The sequence below is a fragment of the Macrobrachium nipponense genome, chromosome 13 (assembly GCF_015104395.2).
Source record: "Macrobrachium nipponense isolate FS-2020 chromosome 13, ASM1510439v2, whole genome shotgun sequence".
Lineage (NCBI taxonomy): Eukaryota > Metazoa > Arthropoda > Malacostraca > Decapoda > Palaemonidae > Macrobrachium > Macrobrachium nipponense.
In genome coordinates this window covers 52,464,208-52,486,530 of record NC_087206.1, presented here as the reverse complement: position 1 = coordinate 52,486,530, position 22,323 = coordinate 52,464,208, and the positions used below count along the sequence as shown (strand labels likewise).

At 38.9% G+C, this 22,323-nt stretch overlaps 2 protein-coding genes across 2 annotated transcripts in view; one reads left to right on the top strand and one right to left on the bottom strand.

Moving 5' to 3' along the window:
- Positions 1 to 22,323, bottom strand: part of LOC135225788 (hypoxia up-regulated protein 1-like) — a gene marked incomplete in the record, with an annotated part of 558,991 nt that overhangs the window by 285,155 nt on the left and 251,513 nt on the right.
- Positions 1 to 22,323, top strand: part of LOC135225321 (hypoxia up-regulated protein 1-like) — a 124,389-nt gene that overhangs the window by 83,682 nt on the left and 18,384 nt on the right. The window contains exon 7 of the mRNA XM_064264653.1: positions 9,233 to 9,482. Coding sequence (XP_064120723.1) covers positions 9,233 to 9,482 — 250 coding nt within the window. The remainder of the gene's footprint in view (positions 1 to 9,232; positions 9,483 to 22,323) is intronic.

Here is a 22,323-nt window from a genome sequence, read left to right as displayed (position 1 = left end):
GCCGCTTAGGTTAAAAGGAAAATTTCACAAGACGGTGGTAAGAACAGCAATGCTGTATGGTACGGAAACAGCAAGCATGAGAAAAGCAGAGCAGAAGAAGATGGATGTGGCAGAAATGAGAATGCTTAGGTGGATGTCTGGGGTGACAAGAGTGGATAGGATCAGAAATGACTACATAAGGGGGTCAACTAAGGTGGTGGAAGTATCAAAGAAAGTGCAGGAGGGGAGGCTGAGATGGTATGGACACCTGTTGAGGAGAGATGAGGACCACGCTGGGAGACATACTATGGGGGTGGAAGTGCAAGGAAGAAGAAAAAGAGGGAGACCAAGAAAGAGATGGAAGGACTGTGTGAGAGGAGACTTAAATGAGAAGGGAATTGATGAGGCAGAAGCACAAGATAGAAATAGATGGAAACGGCTCATCCGAAACGGCGACCCCATATAAAAATGGGAACAGGCTGGGAAGAAGAAGATGAAAGGTCCTGGTAATGGAGGGGTTAATCCTTTGCCTCATTACAATACATAAATTGTTTCTATTAAGTAATCCCAAGAAAAACTAGATACTGGTATGTAAATAAAAATAAGTTTAAGAAAGGACCAGAGTTTGTTTCTCAGGTGTAGATCAACAAAACATTCAACTTAAAAAAGCACAAATCCCTTTGCAAGTTCCAAGTTATACTGAACTGGGACCATCTGAACCAAGTTGAAATTATAATTTTATTAAAGGTAATAATCAATATAATTATCCAAGAAATGAAATGAGGTACAGAAAATTAGTATTATGTCAAAGTTTATTTGGTGACCTTTGTTAACCCTTAAACGCCGATTGGACGCATTATACGTCGACTAAAATTGTCCTTCGGGTGCTTAATTGACGTACTATATGTCTACTACAAAAAGTTTTTTTTAAATATTCACGGAAAAATAGTTAGCCTAGTTTGCGAAAAACTTTTAATCAAGCGCCTCGAGGGATGCTGGGAGTTCATGGATCAAGCTGTTGTTTTGTTTACAAGCCTTACCCAGCCACGCATGCGCGAATTGCGTTCTTCTCGCACCAGGAAGCATCAGTGATGCATTGTCGGAGAGCGATCTCTTGCCGCATTCGTGTTTTGCAGAACTTTGTGACGTAACAGAAAGTTCACAGAGATGTCCCAACATCGTCATGAACGTGAAAGGCACGTATTGCCTGTCGCTAGGGATCGTGTGAGGTGAGTTTTGGACTTGGATGCTGGAGAGGGACCAAGCACCCAAGATAACCCAGCTTCTTAATGCCGTGTTGTGTGGCCGAAAGTGTCCAAGGACCACAACGTGTGCCTTTTACGACCCCTAGGAAGCATCGGGGTGTCCTGAGAGGCATTCATTAGACATTTGGGAGGTCTCCAACAAAAGGAGACTGATGAGTACTTGTTGGAGCTTGATTGAGAGCAGCTCGCAAGTCCTCATTTTGATGGCAGTTGGTCATCTAGTGACGAGGACATCACGCCCGATGTAAGTGATGACGAATATTTGTCCCCAATGTCCGTACGTGAATCACATCCTGAAAGTGAGCTGGAATTTAGTGGTTTTAGTGCATATGAGGGGGAGCCTGAGGAGGAGGAGGAGGAGTTGTCGAGTTTTGTAGTTGGGGACGAAACAGAGAGCGAGGGCGAAAGCAAGGGAGATGGGCCAGTGGGGGGATGGGAGTGCGAAGCCATGCTCGAGCATGTCATGCGCACGCACGGGCCCTTAGAAGGTCGCAACGTCACCCTAGGTGAAGGCCCCCGTGGCAATTCTCTCCCCCTTTCCCCCTCCCTCGCGCCCCTTAACTTGGCCCTCCCTGTACGTCCGAAAGTGATGAGGGGTGGTCGGAGGAACCCACCCCACCTAACATGCACCCATTCACGGCAGCACCTGGACTCACCGTACCTGTTCCTCTCACTGCTCTGGGGTTCATTCAGCTGTGCCTGACGCGGGAATTGCTGGAATACCTGGTTGCAGAGACGACGGACTACACTCGTTACTGCTGTGACGAACTGCGGACGACGTTGTCGTATCGCTGGCGGGGCTGCAACCTCATGGACATGGCGCATTTTTTGGGGCTCCACATTTTTTTTGGAATGATGCCTACTGCCAACGTCAGGGAATATTGGAGGCAGAATTTTTTTTTTTTTTTAAGTACACTCAATGTGCCCGGCGATATGGCCCGTGATAGTTTCCTGGCATTGGACAGGTATTTCAATGCCATCAACTGAAGGGCCATACCCTGGAATAACCCCGACTGCCTCATCTTAGTCCGCCCAGTGTTGGAGTACATTCGTGAACGGTGCCAGTTTCTTGTGGTTCCTGCCAAGAACCTTTCTTTGGATGAGGGGATGATGCCTTACAAAGGACGTCTTGGTATAAAAGTGCACAACCCCAAGAAGCCAAAGAAATACGGTGTAAAATTATTTTTTATTATGGAGTCCAACACTGGATACGTTGTGGACTTCTCTGTGTATTCTGGGGTCTTCTCCATGCTGCGTGACACTGTGTTCGGTCTTGTGGATCATTTCCGTAACCAGGGATACCACCTGTTTATGTATAATTATTATAACTCGGTATCCCTGGCCCAGGAACTGTATGAAGCAGGTGCGCACGTCAGTGGTACCCTTCGGTTAGTGCGTGGGGCCCCGAATGTCCTCAAGAGGTTCACTAGCCAACCGCAACATCTGGCAAGAGGAGAGACAGAGTGGCGGCGGAAGGGAGTTGTCTTCGTCCTCTGTTGGAAGAGGGTCCATCTCATGCCCATGATTACAACGAGTCATGAGCCCATCCAAGAAGAGATCATGCAGCGGAAGAAGACACGTTGGCAGGGCCGAGTTATGTATGAGGAGTTTCATGTCGAGCGGGGAACTGTCATTGGGCACTTAAACAGGCACATGGGAGGAGTTGATCTCTTTGATCAACTCATCCAGTATTATCCCTTCGCCAGGAGAACCAGGAGGTGGTCACAGAAGCTCCTCAAATACATACTTCAGTTGGCCTTCCAGAATGCCTACATCCTCTACTATAGGTACAATTCAGAACTCCGGAGGTTGTCCCACATCCAGTTTCCGAGGTGGCTGGTAATGCCCTCATCAACTTTAATCCCAATGAGTGGCCTTTCATCACCGCCCCCCTGCCCCGAGCTCCAGATCTGCCCCTAGAGGAAAGGGCAGCTGTTAGGAGGGCAAACCTCGGTTGGTCCTGCTCCTGCTGCTGCTGCCACCACCCCTGCTGCTGCTGCTGCCGCCGCCCTTGATGATCCCGCCCGCTCTCAGATTCCGACTTCCCGTCGGATAGTGGACCCTCTGTGTCGGCTGCAGCTAGGGGATCACACACTTGAGCTCCTAGAATGGCGCAGGCAGAAACGGTGCCGGGTGTGCCATATAAATGGCAGAATAAGAGACACCCGGTACATCTGTCGCACCTGCAAGGTAGCGCTTTGCTGGTTCGGGGAGTGTGACCGCAATTACCACACTGCGGTCATATATTGGAATGCACCTATCCAAGGGACAATGGAGGGCGCAGCGGACTGCCGAAGGGCGGCCCGTCGGCAGTAACAGCGCGTCTCCCTCCTCCACCTGTACCTCGTCATGTCGAGAGGAAAAAATTCAAGACTCTTCAGTGGAGGGGGGAGAAAACAAGAATAGAACAAAGTCAGGATTACGAGTGAGTATTCTGCATTGATTTTATATTTAGTTTTATATTAAAAGTTTTTATATATCTATATTGGTATTTTGTATATTATTTCATTTTTTGCAACAACAACAAAAAGTTTTTCACTTGCATTCCTTTTAGTTATGTATTCTTACCATAATAAAAAAATTTAATATATATATATATATATATATATATATATATATATTTATATATATATATATATATATATATATATATATATATAAAGTAGGCGACAAAAGTCTTTACACCCTTGTGCTATTTAGGCAAACGCATACACACGCACACCTTCGTTGACCTGTAAGGGAATGCAAAAATTTAGTCAAGATATTAAAATGGTGTGTCAGTTTACTTTAGATTTTCTAGTATTTGGTTGCACCAAATTTGTTCTCCTTAGCTGCCTTCAGCCTTTGGGGAACACTTTTAATGAGGTGCTGACAAATCTCTGGTTCGATACTGTTCCAAGCAGCGATGATGGCGGCTTTGAGTTTGTCGATATTGGAGTAGTCAAACTTCTGCAAACGTTGTTTAATGATCGACCACAGATTTTCAATGGGACTAAAATCAGGGGAATTAGGGGGCCAGTCACTTAAAAGCTCCACAACTCAATCCTGCAACCATTTCTTAATCAATGGTGTCATGTGGCACCGTGCGCCGTCTTGCTGAAGGATCGAAGCACCTGTCTTCTCTAAGCTCCCCTCTAAATATTCATTTAGCACAACGTAATAAATGTGCTGGTTCACTCATTCATTATTTTCAAAAATACACAATTCCCCAACTCCCTCATAACCCATAGAACCCCATACCATCAAAGTTTTGGGGAACTTTTCACAAGGACGAATAAGTTTATCACTGCACTTGTTGAGGCGGGGACTTCGCCAAACTTTCGTCGAGTTGCTTGCTGAACAATGAAATGTGGACTCATCTGTGAACACCACTTGTTTCCAGTTATTAACGTCCCATTTACCAAACCTATTAAAAAAAAACTTTTGTTTCTTTATATGGGTGTCACAACACTCTTGAATCCCAACTTGCGTGACAAGTACACCTGTAAAGTACGTACTTTACACTTTTCTAAAATTTCAGGGTTTTCTTCCCTGAACTGACGAGCGCTGTGTGAAGGATTAAGCTCTGCTTCTCTTCTCTGAAGCGAAATAGATTGTTCAGACAGCAAGGGGGGCCTCCCAGACTTCTTGACGGGAAAAGGTACCTCTTTCTTCTCTGACGCCTTATACCTCGCAACAATGTTCTGAACCATTCGACGCTTCAAATCCGTCTGCCGCACAATTTCAGCGGTATTTAACCTTAATTCCATTACATTGAATGACCCTTACACGATCATCCCTAGAAGTATAAGGACCCACCATTACGCATAAAGGCACAGGGAATGGAAACACAAGGGCAACACCGCAAGACAATTAAGTCCTGACAGGAGTGCCAGCAACACAAACTGACTTACACCATGGCTAATTGGCCACTGATTAGTTATTGTTTCCTTAATCAAGGACACAGTGGAAACAACAAAAGGTGCCAATTAGTAATTTTTTCTCTGGCATTTTCCATGACTGATATGGAGGATTCCTTAAAACGCTGAAAGTCATTACGCACCCTCCAGGGGTGCAAAGACTTTCAGCGCCCACTTTAATATACATACACACACATATATATATATATATATATATATATATATAATATATAATATATATTGTATATATATATATGTAATATTATAATATATATATATATATATATATATATTATATATATATATATATATCTATATATATATATATATTTCTTATAATAATATATATTATCATATATATATATATATATATATATTTATAAATATAATTATATACATGGCAGAAACGGCAAGTCTCTAGTACAATATTTTGATTTATGGTGAATTTTTTTTTTTTAACTTTTTCCTACCCTCCGTGCGTGGTAACTCGTCCGCAAATCTCAGAAATGTTTGAGTCACCTTGTCGTAATTTTTCCACCATTTTATATTGTGCCTTACATAAAGTGTTATACATGTAAATGTGCACAATTCCATGTAGAATACAACAAAAAATAACTCATGGTTGTAGCTTTTATTAATTTTGAAAGGTTGTAGCTTTTATTAATTTTGAAAATTTGCATATAAATCACAATAAATAGAAAAAATTCTACCTTCGGTCAACTTTAACTCAACCGATATGGTAAAAAAATGCAATTGTAATCTAAACCTCTTACAGTCTAGTAATATTCAATCAATTACCTTCATTTTGCAACAAACAGGAAGTCTCTAGCACAATATTTCGATTTCTGGTGAATTTTTGAAAAAAAGCTTTCCTTCCTTCCGCTCACGGTAACTCTGACGCAAATCTCAGAAATGTTTGAGTCACCTTGTCGTAATTTTCCCACCGTTTAATATTGGGCCATACATAAATTGTTGTACATGTAAATGTGCGCAATTTCATGTAGAATACAACAAAAAATAACTCATGGTTGTAGCTTTTATCAGTTTTGAAACATATTCATATAAATCACTATAAATAGAAATTCAACCTTTGGTCAACTTTAACTCGACCGAAATGATAAAAAAATGCAATTGTAAGCTAAAACTCTTACAGTCTAGTAATATTCAATCACTTACATTAATTTTGCAACAAACGGGAAGTCTCTAGCACAATATTTTGATTTATGGTGAATTTTTGAAAAAAAAAAAAAAAAAAAAAAAGAAAAAAAAAAAAAAAAAAAAAATTTACATCCTCGCGTTACGAATTCATGCATCATTTTGTGATAATATTTTCTCTGTGTTGCTTTGATTGTTTTACAATTTGTTATATACCAAAATCATCGCAAGTGAGGGTACAATACAACGAAAAAAATTAACTCATTAGCTTTAACCGTTTTGCTCACAGCGCAATTTGTATACAATTATATATGAAATTTTTTTTCGTGCTGTCATATACGTATTCCAATATTTTTATATGATGATGATATCTTTTTTTATTTCTGATGGTTGCATACTAACCTTAGGCAATGACAAAAAAAGGAGCCAAAATTGAACTCTCGGTCTTGAAAACTAAGCGTGCTGTGATTTAAAAAAAAAAAAAAATTTCCACTTCAGCGCTAACTCCCGAATGCCGCCGGCATACGAGACACTTTGGGAAATAGCGGCTCTGCGTTTAAGGGTTAATACATACATTTTAGGAAGCCTAGAAGGATTTTAAATGCCTATACTAATGACAAAATTATCGGCTGGTATCGGCCAGAAATTCACTGACACCGATACCAATACGTACTACAAAAACTAGTCAATACCACTGATACCGATACCGATACTTGGGCACATCAGTATTTATATCTTTTCATGATGAGATTAATGACAGAAATCTGTAATGAAAACCTTCCAGTGAAGTAGAACATTTCAAATTTGATGTCAGTAAGAAAATAATAAAGTAAAATTTACTGTGAAATAACATTTGATGTTAGGTATGCAGTTGTGTTATGTTTGTGACAACATGCTTAGGTATGCAGTTGTGTTGTTTGTGGCAACATGCTTTCCATTAAATGTCAGACATGTTCTAATAGCTATGATTTTGTTTAGCTTTATTTTTTGTTGCTGTAATAATTTTTCAAATGATAAATTAAAAGACTTTCACATGGTGTTTTGCGATTCATCTCTTCCTGTATTGGAAAAGCAATAGAAAATGCTTGTTAAAGTTGGGGGGATAGTGATAGTTTTTTTTTATGTAAGCCAGAAACAGTTCAATGATGAAAATTGTCTGACCATCCATCTGAAGTTGACAGGATGCATTAAGAATAAAACATCAGCTGAATGTGGTGCATGGCTCAAATATTTGGCAGTATGAGTGTCCAGATTGTTCCAGCATGTGGTGGCTTGATGGGCAGATGGAACTTATTGCAGTTGATTACTTTCGTATACTAACCGTGCAATATCAGAATATGCCACAATGATTATTTTCAGAATTTCCTAACAGGCTGTAGAAGAGCTTTGACAATAAGTCGTAACGTTTCAGTATTTCTGATGTCAGAAGTGCTGCTTTTGCAATTTGATCAATAGGAAATATTCTGTTCTCATGCATCTAAGCAAAAGTATGACTTGACCCATATTATTTTGCTCCCAGCTTGGATGTTTAGGTTTCTATTTGACACTGGTGCTGCTATTAACAAAAATTCATGCATTCTTGTTGTGAGACTATTAGGTTGTCATGTTTTTCTTAGCTATAATACCACAAGTGCATAGATGTGCCTAGAGATAAGTCTCCTATATCTATCTCTGATTTCATTAAAGTACTTTTTCTTAGAGAAAAGTTGGTTTAGAGTCATTATGGGAATGCTTTTCATTTTTAGAATGATCAAGAGTGGCAAATATGTAATTGAATAAAAAAAATTTGTGAGTGAACCTGCAATGAAAGGCCCCCTTTCTACTGTGTTCATTATCTTATGAGCTATAATATTCTCAGACCTCATACTTGAGCCTGATTTTCTCTCCAACACAAATAGAAGTGTGATAGATTCCTGTCGCATGATTTGCTGTTTCCTCTTTTCTTCTGATCACACTTACTACCTAAATTGACACTTGTTTATACATTCTTTATGTCCTATGCATCCATAACTTGATATTCTTGCTTTCACGTATCTTTCTGGCATTTTATGGAGAGATGAGTTAGGTTTGGTTTATTAATTTGTAAAATATTTTTATATTTTGAATTTTAGCCATTAGTAAGTATCCTATTGATGATGTGGTAACAATTAGATAAATCAGTAAGAAAATCCATCATTTCCAAATCTCTTACGTAATGGACCACTTAAATTTAACAAATGTCTGTCCCATCATTTACATAACTACATATTTTTAGAATATATATTACTGCAAGCCCACCACCTGGTCATTTTAGCCATTTGGCAGGGAGACAGGGATTGGAATATAAAAGTTACCAGGAGAGACCGACCCATTTTATTAGCCATCTTGATGTATGCTTGTCTGGGTGTATGGTCAACAAAATTCGTAAAAATGGGATTTAGAACAATTTTATATTTTGCTTTTTATTACAAAGCAGTGCACAAATAAAACTGAACCAGTATCTGTTTACTGAAAAGATTAATAAATTGGATTTAATATATAGGAAATATAAAAAAAAAAAAAAATAAAAAAAAAAAAAAAAATTTAAACATATGTAGTTCCCATCATAGTCCATTCTGACATTTTTGGTGTGGAACCTAAGTGTGTTCTGCTTGGGACTATCTGTAAATAAATCATAATTTTGTTAATGTCTAACTCTCACTAAAAGAATGGTGCACTGCCTTCATTGACAGAGATGAAATCATTGAAGGAATTGTATTAAATTATATAATTTTTTTTTAGCAGCAAATTTCAAAGTATTTTATCACACTTTCTCAAACCATATTTAATATTGAGGTTTGTAATCCTTAGCAAAAACCCAGTTAAATTTGTGGGCCTGGAAGATTTAATTTTGACTTTTTAAGAAACATTGTTTCTTTAATTTAATGATTTCAATATTAGTATCATGATTTTCAGGATCAGAAGATGAAAAGCTCAAAAGCAACAAGACAGAAGAGAACAATGAAAAACCTCATGGAGATGGGAATGAAAAAGAAGAGAAGGAAGTAACTCAAGACGAAAGGAAAGTAGAAGAGAAGGTGAAGGAGGAAACAGAAAAGGAGCTGAAACCAAAGTTAATAATGGTTAAAGAGGACTTAAATTTCACAGTAAAGTACTTAGATGTACTCAATTTGAGTCCAGAAAATCTCAAGCTCTCCAAAAAGAAGTAAGCTGCAATTTTCACATATTTGTTGCATATGCCAGACCTTCGTAAAGCTTATTTTCAGATCCAATGTTTTTAACAAATACTTGTCAATGCAGTATTTTACTTGCAATTAATAGAAAACTAATCCTCATCTAGATATTTAGTATAGCTTGTATTTAGATTATTATAGGATAGTTATGCTATCCAGAGCGGTCAAAGATATATATGGTAATTATTAAGTTGAAGAGAAAATTAGAATGGAAATTTAAGATGGAGAAGGTTTAAAATTTTATTACAGGCAGCCGGGTTCGGCTTACAATGTACGTATATGTGTGTGTGTGTGTGTATATATATATATATATATATATATATATATATATATATATATATATATATATATATATACTGTTCTCTCCTTCTTCATTAGACACAATCATACTTATACAGGCAGTCCCTGCCTTATGACGGGGGTTTCGTTCTCGAGACGCATCGTATGCCGAAAATCATCGTAAGCCAGAAAATCATAAAAAATCCTAAAAAAACCTTACTTTTAATGCTTTGGGTGTATTAAGAACTGTGTAAACTGCCTTTTTATTGCATTTTCATCCAAAAAACCTTTAAATATTGATTATTTTGCATTTTTGGAGTCATATTTCTTCCACCAGATTGGCGTCGTAAGTGCCGTAACCCTGGAACATGCGTCATAAACCTGGAAATATTTTCTGATGAATATAAAAGAAAAGTATTGTAACCTCGGAATGTTGTAAGCCGAACCCGGCTGCCTGTAATAAAATTTTAAACCTTCTCCATCTTAAATTATAGAGTAACATATTTCCCTTCGTTAAGGTAAGTTATTCTGCATTTTTCCCTAAAATATTTTCCTTAAAGTATTTGGGCCGTAAGCTCATACGTAAATATATATATTATAATACGTATATATACCTGTATAATACTCAAAATATATATATATATAGTATATATATAATATGATATATATATATATATTATATATAATATATATACAAACCGTTAATATAATATATTTAATGTTAAGTAGGAGCCTTTACGGCCCAAACAAATACTTAAAGGAAAAATTTTATTTTCAAGTGGAAAAATGCAGAAATAAACTTTACCTTGAACGAAGGGTTAAATATGTTACTCTATAATAAGGTCGCCATTGAAAGCCATCTGATTAATTTACATTATACATTTATTTACACGAGGCCATTGAATGGCCTGAAGAAAGAGTAAATGCAGCTTGTCCGCACGGGGACCAATCTTATCTCTCACAAGGGGAGAGCTGGCTAAGATAAGATTCACATAAATGCTGGCTTTCAAAATTATTCATATCTTGCATTAAGGCACTTACGAAGAGACTTGAATACGTGACTCAGCCGATCTGGAAAAAATGCCCAGATTAGACACAAATGAATTAAAGATTTCTTGCACAAGTTACAGTTACTCACTTTGTCTACACACTGAGGATGAACTCTTAGTGTTAAATGAAATATTCAATGACTTCATTTGTCTTGGACGATCACAAAAGGGAGACATGTGGCCACGAGGCAGTGAAAGGAACAAAGGAATGTTCATTTGAGAATTAGGAGTTCCAATTGGAAAATGAAATTCAGTTTACTGGATTTGAAAGGAAAGAACTGGCAATATGGCTGTATCACAAGATGTACCTGGAAGTGGACCTTTGTAGGGAACTGGCATCCGCTTTGTCTGAGGTCTGGGTGCACCAGTAGCGCCGTGGTAGGCCTAATGGAAGGCTGGTTGGGCAGGATGTGTGTCCTGGGTGACCGACTCGAGTGGACTGAGGCCAAATGCAGGTGTGATTCATGGGGGATGGGTTCAGCTTATCCCCCCAAAAGCAGGGCATCCTGGAAACAGAACATACGGCCAGCGAAGGTTCACAGGAAAAAGGAGCCTAGAAGTAGGCCTAATAAGTACCCAACTAGCTACACACTTCCCTTTGGGATACGTCCGTAAGGCTGACAAGAGTCTTTATTCCCCCTCTCTAACAGGAAATTCCTATCTCTGGCTGGCGTTTTCCAATTTGAAGTCAGGTGATCCGGGGAAAATGTCTGCTTTTCTAGCAATCAAAATATTTAACTAAATGCTGGGTAGACGAGGCAATCAATAAATGTAACAGCTCCCCCTGTTAAGAAGGTATTCACTTCCTATCGGGCGTGAAGGTCTTGGCTAAATAAGTTGATCGCCTCGACTACCCAGTTCTCCTACTCTAACTGAGGTTTTTAGAGCAGTGATACGGCTAACTACAATGGCCTACCTAACTTATAGGTGGAGAAGTTAAGTTTACGAACTCTGAATTAATGTAGTCTAGCCTAAGTGAGAACTACGGGTCGCCTGTGATGATAGTCTACTCTACTCTTATGTAAGGTTACTTTGAAAATTCTACTTGCTACTACCCTAATGCCCTGGCACTAAATTATTAGCCTAACCTACTCATTACAATTAATTAGAGACGCAATCATTCCAGAGTGCGGTACGCACAGCAGTGGTTTATCGAACCTGAATTGTTAAAGTATTTAAGATGAGGTAATGATGCGTGAGGATGATGAGCAGTTAGTAGTGTACCAGGATGGAAATGTAGTGAGGTAATTATGATATTTAAGTGAGGGTTAGTGACACAAGTTCTAGGGGGTTAGAGGGTTAGTTTACTGGCAGAGATCAGGCTGGCAACCTTCTCTGGGTAGGTGCAAATTACTCTGCAAATTACGGTGACACTGTACCTAGGGCACAGGTGCCAAGGTGAGCATGTGGCTCTTTGGTTAGTGTGTTAATTACGTCCCTTCTTCTTCTTCTTATTCCTCCAGGGCCTGGCTATACAAGTCCTAGGAGTAGATGGAGGCATCGATTCTGGGGTAAGGCCAGAAACGCCATCAGGAGCAGAGGCAGTGGTAGCCCTAGGGACTACAGGCGAACACCCTACTTCGGTATCTGCAGCAACCGTCGTAGAGGTGGAACCTACTGCAGGGGAGGCCCTCACTTCGGCTGCTGCGACAACCGTCCTAAGGGTAAGACTCCAGGCTGACTCCTGGTCGGGCAGTTCCTGGTCGTCCAGAGGAGATGTAAAGGTGAGGTCTGCCGGAGGTTCATCCACGGGCGACAAAGGTGATGTTGGAGAAGACTCATGGACTTGGGATTGGCCATGGGCTGCGGTAAGCTCCATGCCTGTTGGAGGATCTCCTGTTGGAGGATCCTTGATAAGGTTAGGCGCCGGCGCTAGCCCGTTGCCAGGCGCAAAGGTCAAGGTTTGTGGTGGCTCTACGTCCAGGCTGGACAGAGCTTGGCACTGCTCAGTGCTGCCAAGTGGCACTGGCAGAGAGTTGAGGTCAGCTGGACCTGTGACTGGTATTGGAGGTGCAATACCTCTCAGCGGGCCCTTGGTAATGGGAGGCAGAGGCTCCTGTCTCTGGTGGAAGGCTAAGCCTTGTGGAACATGGACAGTGTCCGCTGCACATAGCTTGCTAGGCCAATTAGTGGAGTGCCCTATTACGTTGCATGTTTTGCAGCGGAACTGTGAGTGATCAATCTCCCTCCTTGGTAACGGGGGAGACTGTTGGTGGCCGTACTTCCGGGAGGAAGTAGGTCTTTGATGGCTCCTTGCTCTGGAGCAATTTGTCGTGGGGTTAGGACCCCTATGTTTTTGGAAATGAGCGGGAGACTTCATGTCTCGCCCTAGGAGGAGGTCATAACCTCCTGGAATGTAGCTTGCAACTGCAAGAGTACATACTTTGGAGAAGTGAGGTCTGGTGACCCTCAATTGGATGGCCGGAAGGATCAGTTTAATATGATTGATGCCTTCAATCATGGTTAGTTGCCGTCTATTGTCGTTAGCCCCTCGTGGGATTCGATCTTCCCGTATCGGAGATTTGAGCGCCAGAGTCAAAGGCTCTGACGTGGCTTTGCGACGGTTATAGGGCCCTGAGCTGGGGGTCCTAGTGAGGAAGAATTGGTGACGGCCATTGCGATGGCGGAAATATTAAAATTCGCTCACCCTCCGTAGTTGGCAGATGTGACCCTTGCGGCCACAGTCTCGGCAGAACTGGTTCCAGAACTTGTTCCGTGGCACTGGACGATAAGGTCGAGATGGCACCACAAGTTGCGAATCTGTGAGGTCACCAAGGCTTGCAGTGTGCTCTGGCACAGGTGAAGAGTCCTCTCTGGCAGTGATTTGATGTGGAGAGGTTAAGGAATCCTCCTTTGAATTTCCCTTCGGAGCAAGTCTGGGGTTAACTGGTTGGCTCACCTCTTTCAAAGTGGAGGAGGTAGGCGGTGAAATGGTGAGAGGCTGAAATGATGTAATAGAAGGAAACAAAGGTTTTTCCTCAGAAGATCCCATAAGCTGAGCTTTGATAGTAAAAGAAGCTTAAGATTGACCCTTCTGATCTAGAGATTAGGTTTTCTGCCCAACAGACTTTAGGTAACCACTCACTTACCACAAGGTTTAATCCCATTGACCATCAGCTCAGGATATCAGTGACAAGAGGGGATTAGCAGCACTCAAGGAAACCAGAACAGCTATCACATAAATGACAGCTCAACAAGAAGTAGTTCCAGAAGACTGCTGGGCCTTGACCCAGGCTGACAACCTACACATCTCTTGAAAATGGGCCACAGATAGGGCCTGAAAGTACTTGATTGTGGGGTAAAATAAAATGTAAATACTTATAAGTATTCTTTTTCAACCCCTAGATATTTTTAATTGCCATTATTTGGATTTCGTCATTATCTGATGGATCCTTGGCGCTATTAATTTGGATAATTAAAGGATTACTCTAATCAGATGTGTGCACTTACCAGCCGAAACAAAGCCACAAACTCGTAAATGTTGCTACCTTATTTTCCTGTTGGTTTTTTGTTTTTCAAATTTTGAAGGTATGTCTTCAAGTTTGGAACATCTTTGATGTTGGAAAATACAGAAATTAAGGTTTTATTATGCATGTGGGACAAATAAAATAGGCTGTGCAGAGCAAGAGTGTGTTTCTTCATTTTATTAGTCTGTAGGGTGAAGATAATGTATTTCATTTTCAAAGGTTCTACATGAATGAGATTCCTTTTTAGTTACCATATACAGGCAGTCACCGGGTTACGACGGGGGTTCCGTTCTTGAGACGCGTCGTAACCCGAAAATCGTCGTAAGCCGGAACGACACTTGGAAATATGCCTTAAACTAAGAAAGTCAGAGACTTACTGTGTAACATGCAAGTATTGCATGATGTGAAGTGTGGTTATATTTCAATGCCAAAGGATGGTTCTTGAATGTATATAAACCTTTATTAATGAACTTGTTAATTTTTACACTATATGTACACTGTAAATCCTTATGGTAGTAATTTATACACTAGACACTGTAAATCCTTATGGTAGTAATTTATACACTATACACTGTAAATCCTTATGGTAGTAATTTATACACTATACACTGTAAATCCTTATGGTAGTATGTAGTATGTATATGTACATCCTGGAGTACACTAAAATCCCAGTCTGGTAGTTCTGGAAGGTAAAAGTATAACAATTAGTACAAAATACGTAGAAGTACACTACACAAAGTCCTGAATGCTATGTAAATTATAGATATCAAGAGTAAAAGAGTTAATGTATGTTAATTAATTCCTTACTTTTAGTTTATAATTCCTTACTTTGAGTTATATCAAGAGTAAAAGAGTTAATGTATGTGAATTAATTCCTTACTTTTAAAGTTGTTGTGCTATGTAACCCTGGATGGACAAAAGTCTTATGTGGCCCATAGCCTACATCATTGAGGGGTTCTGGAATGTACAAAAAATAATTGTCAGTAAGTCCTCCTTATGCAGAGTAAGTTACATACAGTAATATGCACCATTACAGTGGTTTAATATCCAAATATAAACAGGTATGAGTAAAACTTAAAAGTCTTTAGTTTAATGCTATGTTAAAATTAATTCCTTACTTTTAGTTTAAAGTTGTCGTGCTATGTAACCCTGGATGGACAAAGTCTTATGTGGCCCCATAGCCTACATCATTGAGGGGGTTCTGGAATGTACAAAAAATAATTTTGTCAGTAAGTCCTCTATGCAAAGTAAGTTACATACAGTAATATGCACCATACAGTGGTTTAATATCACATATAACATGTAGCATAAAACTTAATTTAGAAATTCCTTACATAACTTACCAACTTTTAGTTAGTCTCAAAGCTGTTACCTAGGTTGTGGGAGATGGAGATGGAGGTGTAGAGCATTCATGATAAGGATGCATTCCATACCTAACTTCAGTGTGCTTTATCACAGATAACAGGCTAGGATGATGGGCAGTCTGGAATGAAGAATTAATATTAAAGGACAGTATGTAACCACTTAGGTGTACAAAATTTAGTGTACGTATGCACATTAAAAACAACTGAGAATTCCTTACCTTCAGCAAAATGAAGACATGTAGGCTATGTAGAGGTCTGGTTTATGTAAGTCACAGGTGCATGCCAGTCTGGAATGATAATGTACATATGATTAGTATGTATGTTACATAGATAACATGGTTATTACATATGTAATAATAAAACATTAATAAAAAAAAATGTCCTTACCAAATTCTAGTGGTTGGCTTGCTTACTGGGATGGGCATATGGTAGATGAGTGGGTGGCTGGGCTATGGAGTGGGATGGGCAGGTGCTTGGGAGTCTGGAATGATAAAAAATATATAAAATGATAGTTACTACTATAACTACTGCACATGTTATTACTGTTTGACATATGTAGTGTGTAATACAATATAAAAAATGAAGAATTCTTTTACCTGAAGGGCTCTGATGAGGGAACATCTAGATCTGGAAAGAATGATAGGGTACATAAATATAAGGTGGATGTAACTGTAGCATATGTACACTTTTAATAAAATTTCTATTAGCAATTTATAAACCATTTTATTCAAATTTGTTAAGGATTCCTTACCTGATGAATAGGGCGAGCCATCAAAACCATGGAAAGGCTCAGGGTCATCTGTGTTGCTGTCACTATCAAAGGTGTCTGAAATGAAAAAAAAAAATAATAAGGTTATGCAACATCAAACACATTGTACCACTATGTAAGTAGTGTACGTATGTATGCTATAATTGTACTAGGTAGGGTTTGTAAAAACAATTTCCAACATGAAAATGAGAAAAATGAAATTGCTTACCTGATTGTAGTAGTACAGTGACGGGCTACGGGCTGCTACAGAGGGTCCAGGTACAGGGGGATCTGGAAACTGTCACAGGTAGTACAGGGGGAGATGCTGGAACTGTTCAAACAGGTAGTACAGGGGATCCTGGAACTTGTCACCACTTCTGCAATAAAATTACAAATGATGAAAATTAATGAAGTTACAATTTACTCTAACATTTAGTTGTTACATTAAAAAATTAACACATTTTATATGTACACTATGTAAACACATAAATTAGTAAAACAGTTCAGAATTCCTTACTAGGACTAGGAGTGGGAGGTGGTGGTACTGGAGACTTGTGAAAGAAAGTGTCAAGCCTGGACTGCACACTTCTCTTCGTCTGCTTCTCCTTCAGGGTCTCCTTGTAGAAAGTTACTAAGTCCATCATTCCACGTTTTATTTTGTCAAACCTGGCAACGTTAGGGTCTTTTGCCTCAAAAGAAGCCAAGGCTCTCTCCAGATGAGTAAAACCCTCTGACAAGCCTTTCACAGTTAATGACCTGGCTTTTGGCTCTGGTGCCGCCTCCTCCTCCTCAATCATTTGTTGATCAAGCTCAAGCAGGTCCTCTGCTGACAATTCCTCTCCATGGGATGCCAGCAGCTCTGTTACATCATCAGGTTCAAGATCTAGTTTCAGCCTCTAGCTTAGCCCTATGATCTTCCTCGTCACAGTCTCGACGTCTTCTGCCTGGTCAAAGCCTTCAAAACTGTGCACAAACTGTGGACACAGTTTCTTCAAGGCCCCATTTAAAGTGGTCGTCTTCACCTTGTCCCAAGCACTTGCAATGTTCTTCACTGCATCTGCAATGTTGTAGCCCTTCCAGAATTGCTTCAGTGTCAACTCCTTGTTAGCTTCTCTGGCCCTCAAAGCAAAACGTATGGTCCTTCTAAAAGGTAGTAAGCCTTGAAATTTATCTATTACTCCCTGGGTCCCATTGGCTAAGTATCAGCGATGTGGTATTGGGTGGGAGGTACACCACCTTCACATTAGGGTGCATGTCGCTCAAATTTGAAGGGTGACCAGGGGCATTGTCCAGGACTAAGAGGGCCTTAAAAGGCAGACCCTTCGAAGTCAAATACCGTTCCACTGCTGGCACGAAATGGTCATTGAACCAATCTTCGAAGACCATCAAGGTAACCCAAGCCTTCTTATTTGATTTCCAAATCACAGGGAGTTGACTCTTGAAAATGCCCTTGAAAGGCCTGGGATTCTCGGCCAAATACACCAGCAAGGGCTTAAGTTTCAAATCGCCACTTGCATTGGCCCCAAACAGCAAAGTCAGTCGCTCCTTTCCAGCTTTATGGCCAGGTGCTGATTTCTCCTCCTTGGAAAGGTACGTTCGATTTGGCATTCTTTTCCAAAATAAACCAGTCTCATCCACATTAAAGACTTGGTCAGCTGTGTAACCACCATCCTTAATTATCTCGGCCAAACCACCTGGAAAACTACCTGCTGCTTCGCTATCAGCACTAGCAGCTTCACATTATGCAAATTTGCACGAGCCTTAAAACGGTTAAACCAACCTCTACTCGCGGAATGCACTACACCCCAGCACTGCCTTCTCCAAACCTTTTCACTACTGCCTCATGCAGCGCTCTAGCCTTCTCCTGGATCACACTTAAGCTCACCGTAACACGTCGCTGGTTCTGGTCCTCCAGCCAGATCATCAGGAGCTTCTCCATTTCAACAATGCTCTGGCTACGTTGCTTCTCGTTTATCACCGTTGACTTCATCGGTGCAGCATCCTTAACGTGCTTCAGAATACGTTCCTTGTCTTTCACAATGGTTACCACCGTCGTCCTGCTCAAGCCTAAAGCACGACCTATTTCGGTGTTAGCTTCTCCCTTCTCCGAACGTTCCACCACGTCATATTTTACCTCCATGGTGATGACCTTCCTCTTCTTGGATGAACTATCATCGGAGGAAGTACTTTGGCGTTTAGGAGCCATTGTAAATTCGCTAAAAAGGCAAGGAAAATCAGCAACGTCTTAGCACACAACCGAGTGAAATTCAGGCAGGCACACGATTGAATTGGCGTTGTTTGGTATTGTTACGCTTAGCGTCCTCGACCGTTCGAGGTCGTTGTTCGGTCAATTTACCATACAGTTTAATAGCGTAAAGTAATTTATGCGCCTCCGCTCAGAAACTAGTTCTGCGTATGAGGTATCGTTAAAAAGCATAACAAAACGTCGTAACCATGGAATTTGCGTTGTAATCTAACCAGAAACTTAGTTTTTTTAATTATGTACTGGAAACAAGCAATGATTTTTTCATTATTTGTGCTTTTGGACTGTTTTAAACTGCGCATCCCAAGCTAGTGTATTCATTCGCTCGGAAACTAGTTCGTATATGTGGCGTCACTAAAAAAATTTAAAAAATACGACAAAAAAAGTGTCGAAAATCATCATAACCTCAAAATTTTTGTTGTAATGTAACCAAAAACATATTTTTATTATATACTGTGCTAAACTATAAAGGATTTTTATCATTGCATGCGTTTTTTAAAAGTGTCGTTAACTCGGAGCGTCGGAAGCGTCAGCGTCGTAACCTCGGAACAAGCGTCGTAACCCAGGACGGATTTTTCCATTGAATATATTTAAGAAAAAGCGTCGTAACCTCGGAACGTCGTAAGCCGGAACCGTCGTAACCTGGGGACCGCCTGTATATGAATATAAATAGCTCTTGAAAATTGTCTTCAAGTAAAACATATATTTTAGCTTCTATTTTAAGTTTAGTCTACCAAGTTAATTGCTGATACTTGATAGTTTTAAGACCTTATAGTGTGTGATCTATCAATACCTTGTGCTGGTGAGGTTTCAAGATGTATGTTATTTGAATGAATTTTTTGCCTGAAATTTATGCAATTTTGCATCATTTGCATAATGCTTTTTCATCAGAACATTTTGTAAAAACCTGTATTTTAGTTTTACATAAGGACTGTACTATAATATTTGTCTACATTTCTTTTCAAGTGCCTCAATTTATTATTGTGCTCATTTTCATTGTTTATGCAATATTTTTAAACTACTGCAGTTTTTTAAAGTTCCAGAAAAGCTAGGTATAACTGTTTCTCCAAACTGAAAGAAAAGTGTGAATTATAATCTGTAACTCTCAGCTTTTATAATTGTTAACAGACCTCCAGTTATCATTTCTGACAGAGAGAACACTGCATTGTAAAAGTTTTATTAATACTTTCTAATTAGTGTGGATGCTCTGTAACCTCCCAGATTGGTAAGCCTTGTTATTTTGAAAGGGAGAAATTCAGTAGTTATTGTGAATAATTTTATCACTGAAAACTTGTTTTTTTCCCTTATAATTTTCCATTTTCCTTTCGGTTGTAACCTGTTATTATTTTGGTTCTTATTTTCTATACCTTATGTTTTGTCCTGCAGCTGTATTAAGGGGGCCGGCCAGAACCCCCTATATATGGGGGTATAGGGCGAAAAATGCAGTCATGAAAAAATTCATGGAGCTTCATATGGCAATTGAGAATACGTGTACGAAATATTTTGTCAAAATTCCTTTTACTTTCATAGTTACAGGGTAATTAGTAAACGTAACTCAATAAGCCAAAAACATTGATCCGTACAAGAAAATGCAATATTTTCTTCTGTTATCATAAATTTTTGATAAATATTGTCAAAGAAATTATGAGCAATGGCATCTGTAGAGATTCCATGAGTCGCAGAAGGGAAGTCAGTCAGCTACCAAGTTCAACCACGATTCAGTGCGAGCACAAACCCCAAGTAGTCTACACGTTCAAGTTTCACCTCTGACATTCGCTTGCTTTTATGTATGTTTATCTTTGTTTTGGCAAGAATTTCATCATACCAATGAGGAAAAGACAAGCAAAACATCTCGCTAACATACAGACGAAGAAAATTTGCTCTAATATGATTACAGAATATCATAGTATGCGCGATATTAGCGTAGTTAGTGAAGAGAAAGAGGGAGGGTGGCGTAGTAAGTAACGCCCCCGTCTTGCCTGACGCACACGTCACACTGTGCCCCAGGCTACGATCTTTGCGCAAAAGGGTATCTTGCATTTATGATAATTAAGCATAGTTTTGGTTTAATACCAAAAAGGAAATATGATATTCATAATAATCATGATTATTAAGTCTTTGTAAAAAAGAGAGTACACCTTCGAGTTTCACCTCCTGACATACTCTTGCATTTACGTTTTTTTTATCTTTGTTTCAACAAGAATTTCATCATGCCAAAGAGAAAAATACAAGGAAAACATCTCGCTAACATACAGAAGAACAAAATTCGCTGTAATAAGCAGAGTTAGTGAAGGAGAAAGAGAGAGAGAGAGAGTTGCAATATATGAGCAAAAGGATCATAATTTATGATTAAATTGTGATATAACTACATTGTTTTGGTTTATTAATACACAAAAAAGAAATATACATTCATAATAATCATTATTTATTAACCCTCTTACGCCAAAAGGGTATAATAAAAATCGTCTCCCGTATGCCGAGGGGGTCTCGGAGTGAGCCCCGAAGCGGAAAAAATATTTTTTCAAAAAATCACAGCGCGCTTAGTTTTTAAGATTAAGAGTTCATTTTTGGCTCCTTTTTTTTGTCATTGCCTGAAGTTTAGTATGCAACCACCAGAAATTAAAAAGATATAATTATCATATATAAATAATGCGATATATGATAGCGCAAAAACAAAATTTCATATATAATTATATTCAAATCGAGCTGTGAGCAAAACGGTTAAAGCTAACGGAAAATATTATCACAAAATGATGTATGAATTCGTAACGAGCGGACGTAAAAAAATGCTTTTTTAAAAAATTCACCATAAATCTAAATATTGTTTTAGAGACTTCCAATTTGTTTTGAAATGAAGATAAATAATTTAATATTACTATACTGTAAGAGTTTTAGCTTACAATTGCAGTTTTCGACCATTTCGGTGAGTTAAAGTTGACCAAATGTCGAATTTTCTTTAAAAAAAATTTTATATGCAAACTATTTCAAAAATGAGAAAAGCTACAACCTTCAATTATTATTTGTTATATTCTACATAAAATTGCGCACATTTTCATATATAAAACGCATTTCGGAGATTTGCGGCAGAGAATCCGCGTTCATAGGGAAGGAGTTTTTTTATTTAATTCACCATAAATCTAAATATTGTGCTAGAGACTTCAAATTTGTTTCAAAATGAAGATAAATGACTGAATATTACTAGACTGTAAGAGTTTTAGCTTACAATTGCGTTTTTTCGACTATTTCGGTAGAGTCCAAAAAGTCAAAGCCGAACGTGGTTTTTTTTCTATTTTATCGTGATTTATATTCAAATATTTTTAAAAAATGAGACCAAGCTACCAACCTTCAATAATTTTTTAATTTTTTGTTGTATTCTACATGAAATTTTACGCACATTTTCATACATAAACTTTATGTAACGGCTAATTTTAAAATGGTGCAAACATTACGACAATCGCACAAAAAATTTTTATTTTTTTTCGAAATAGTTACCGCACGACGTAAGTTTTTTTTTTTTTTTTTTATTCCGCTACGGACGTAAGGAAAAAGTTTTTTTTTTTTTTCCATAAATTCACCATAAATTGAAATATTGTGCTAGAGACTTCCAATTTGTTGCAAAGTGAAGGTAAATGATTGAATATTA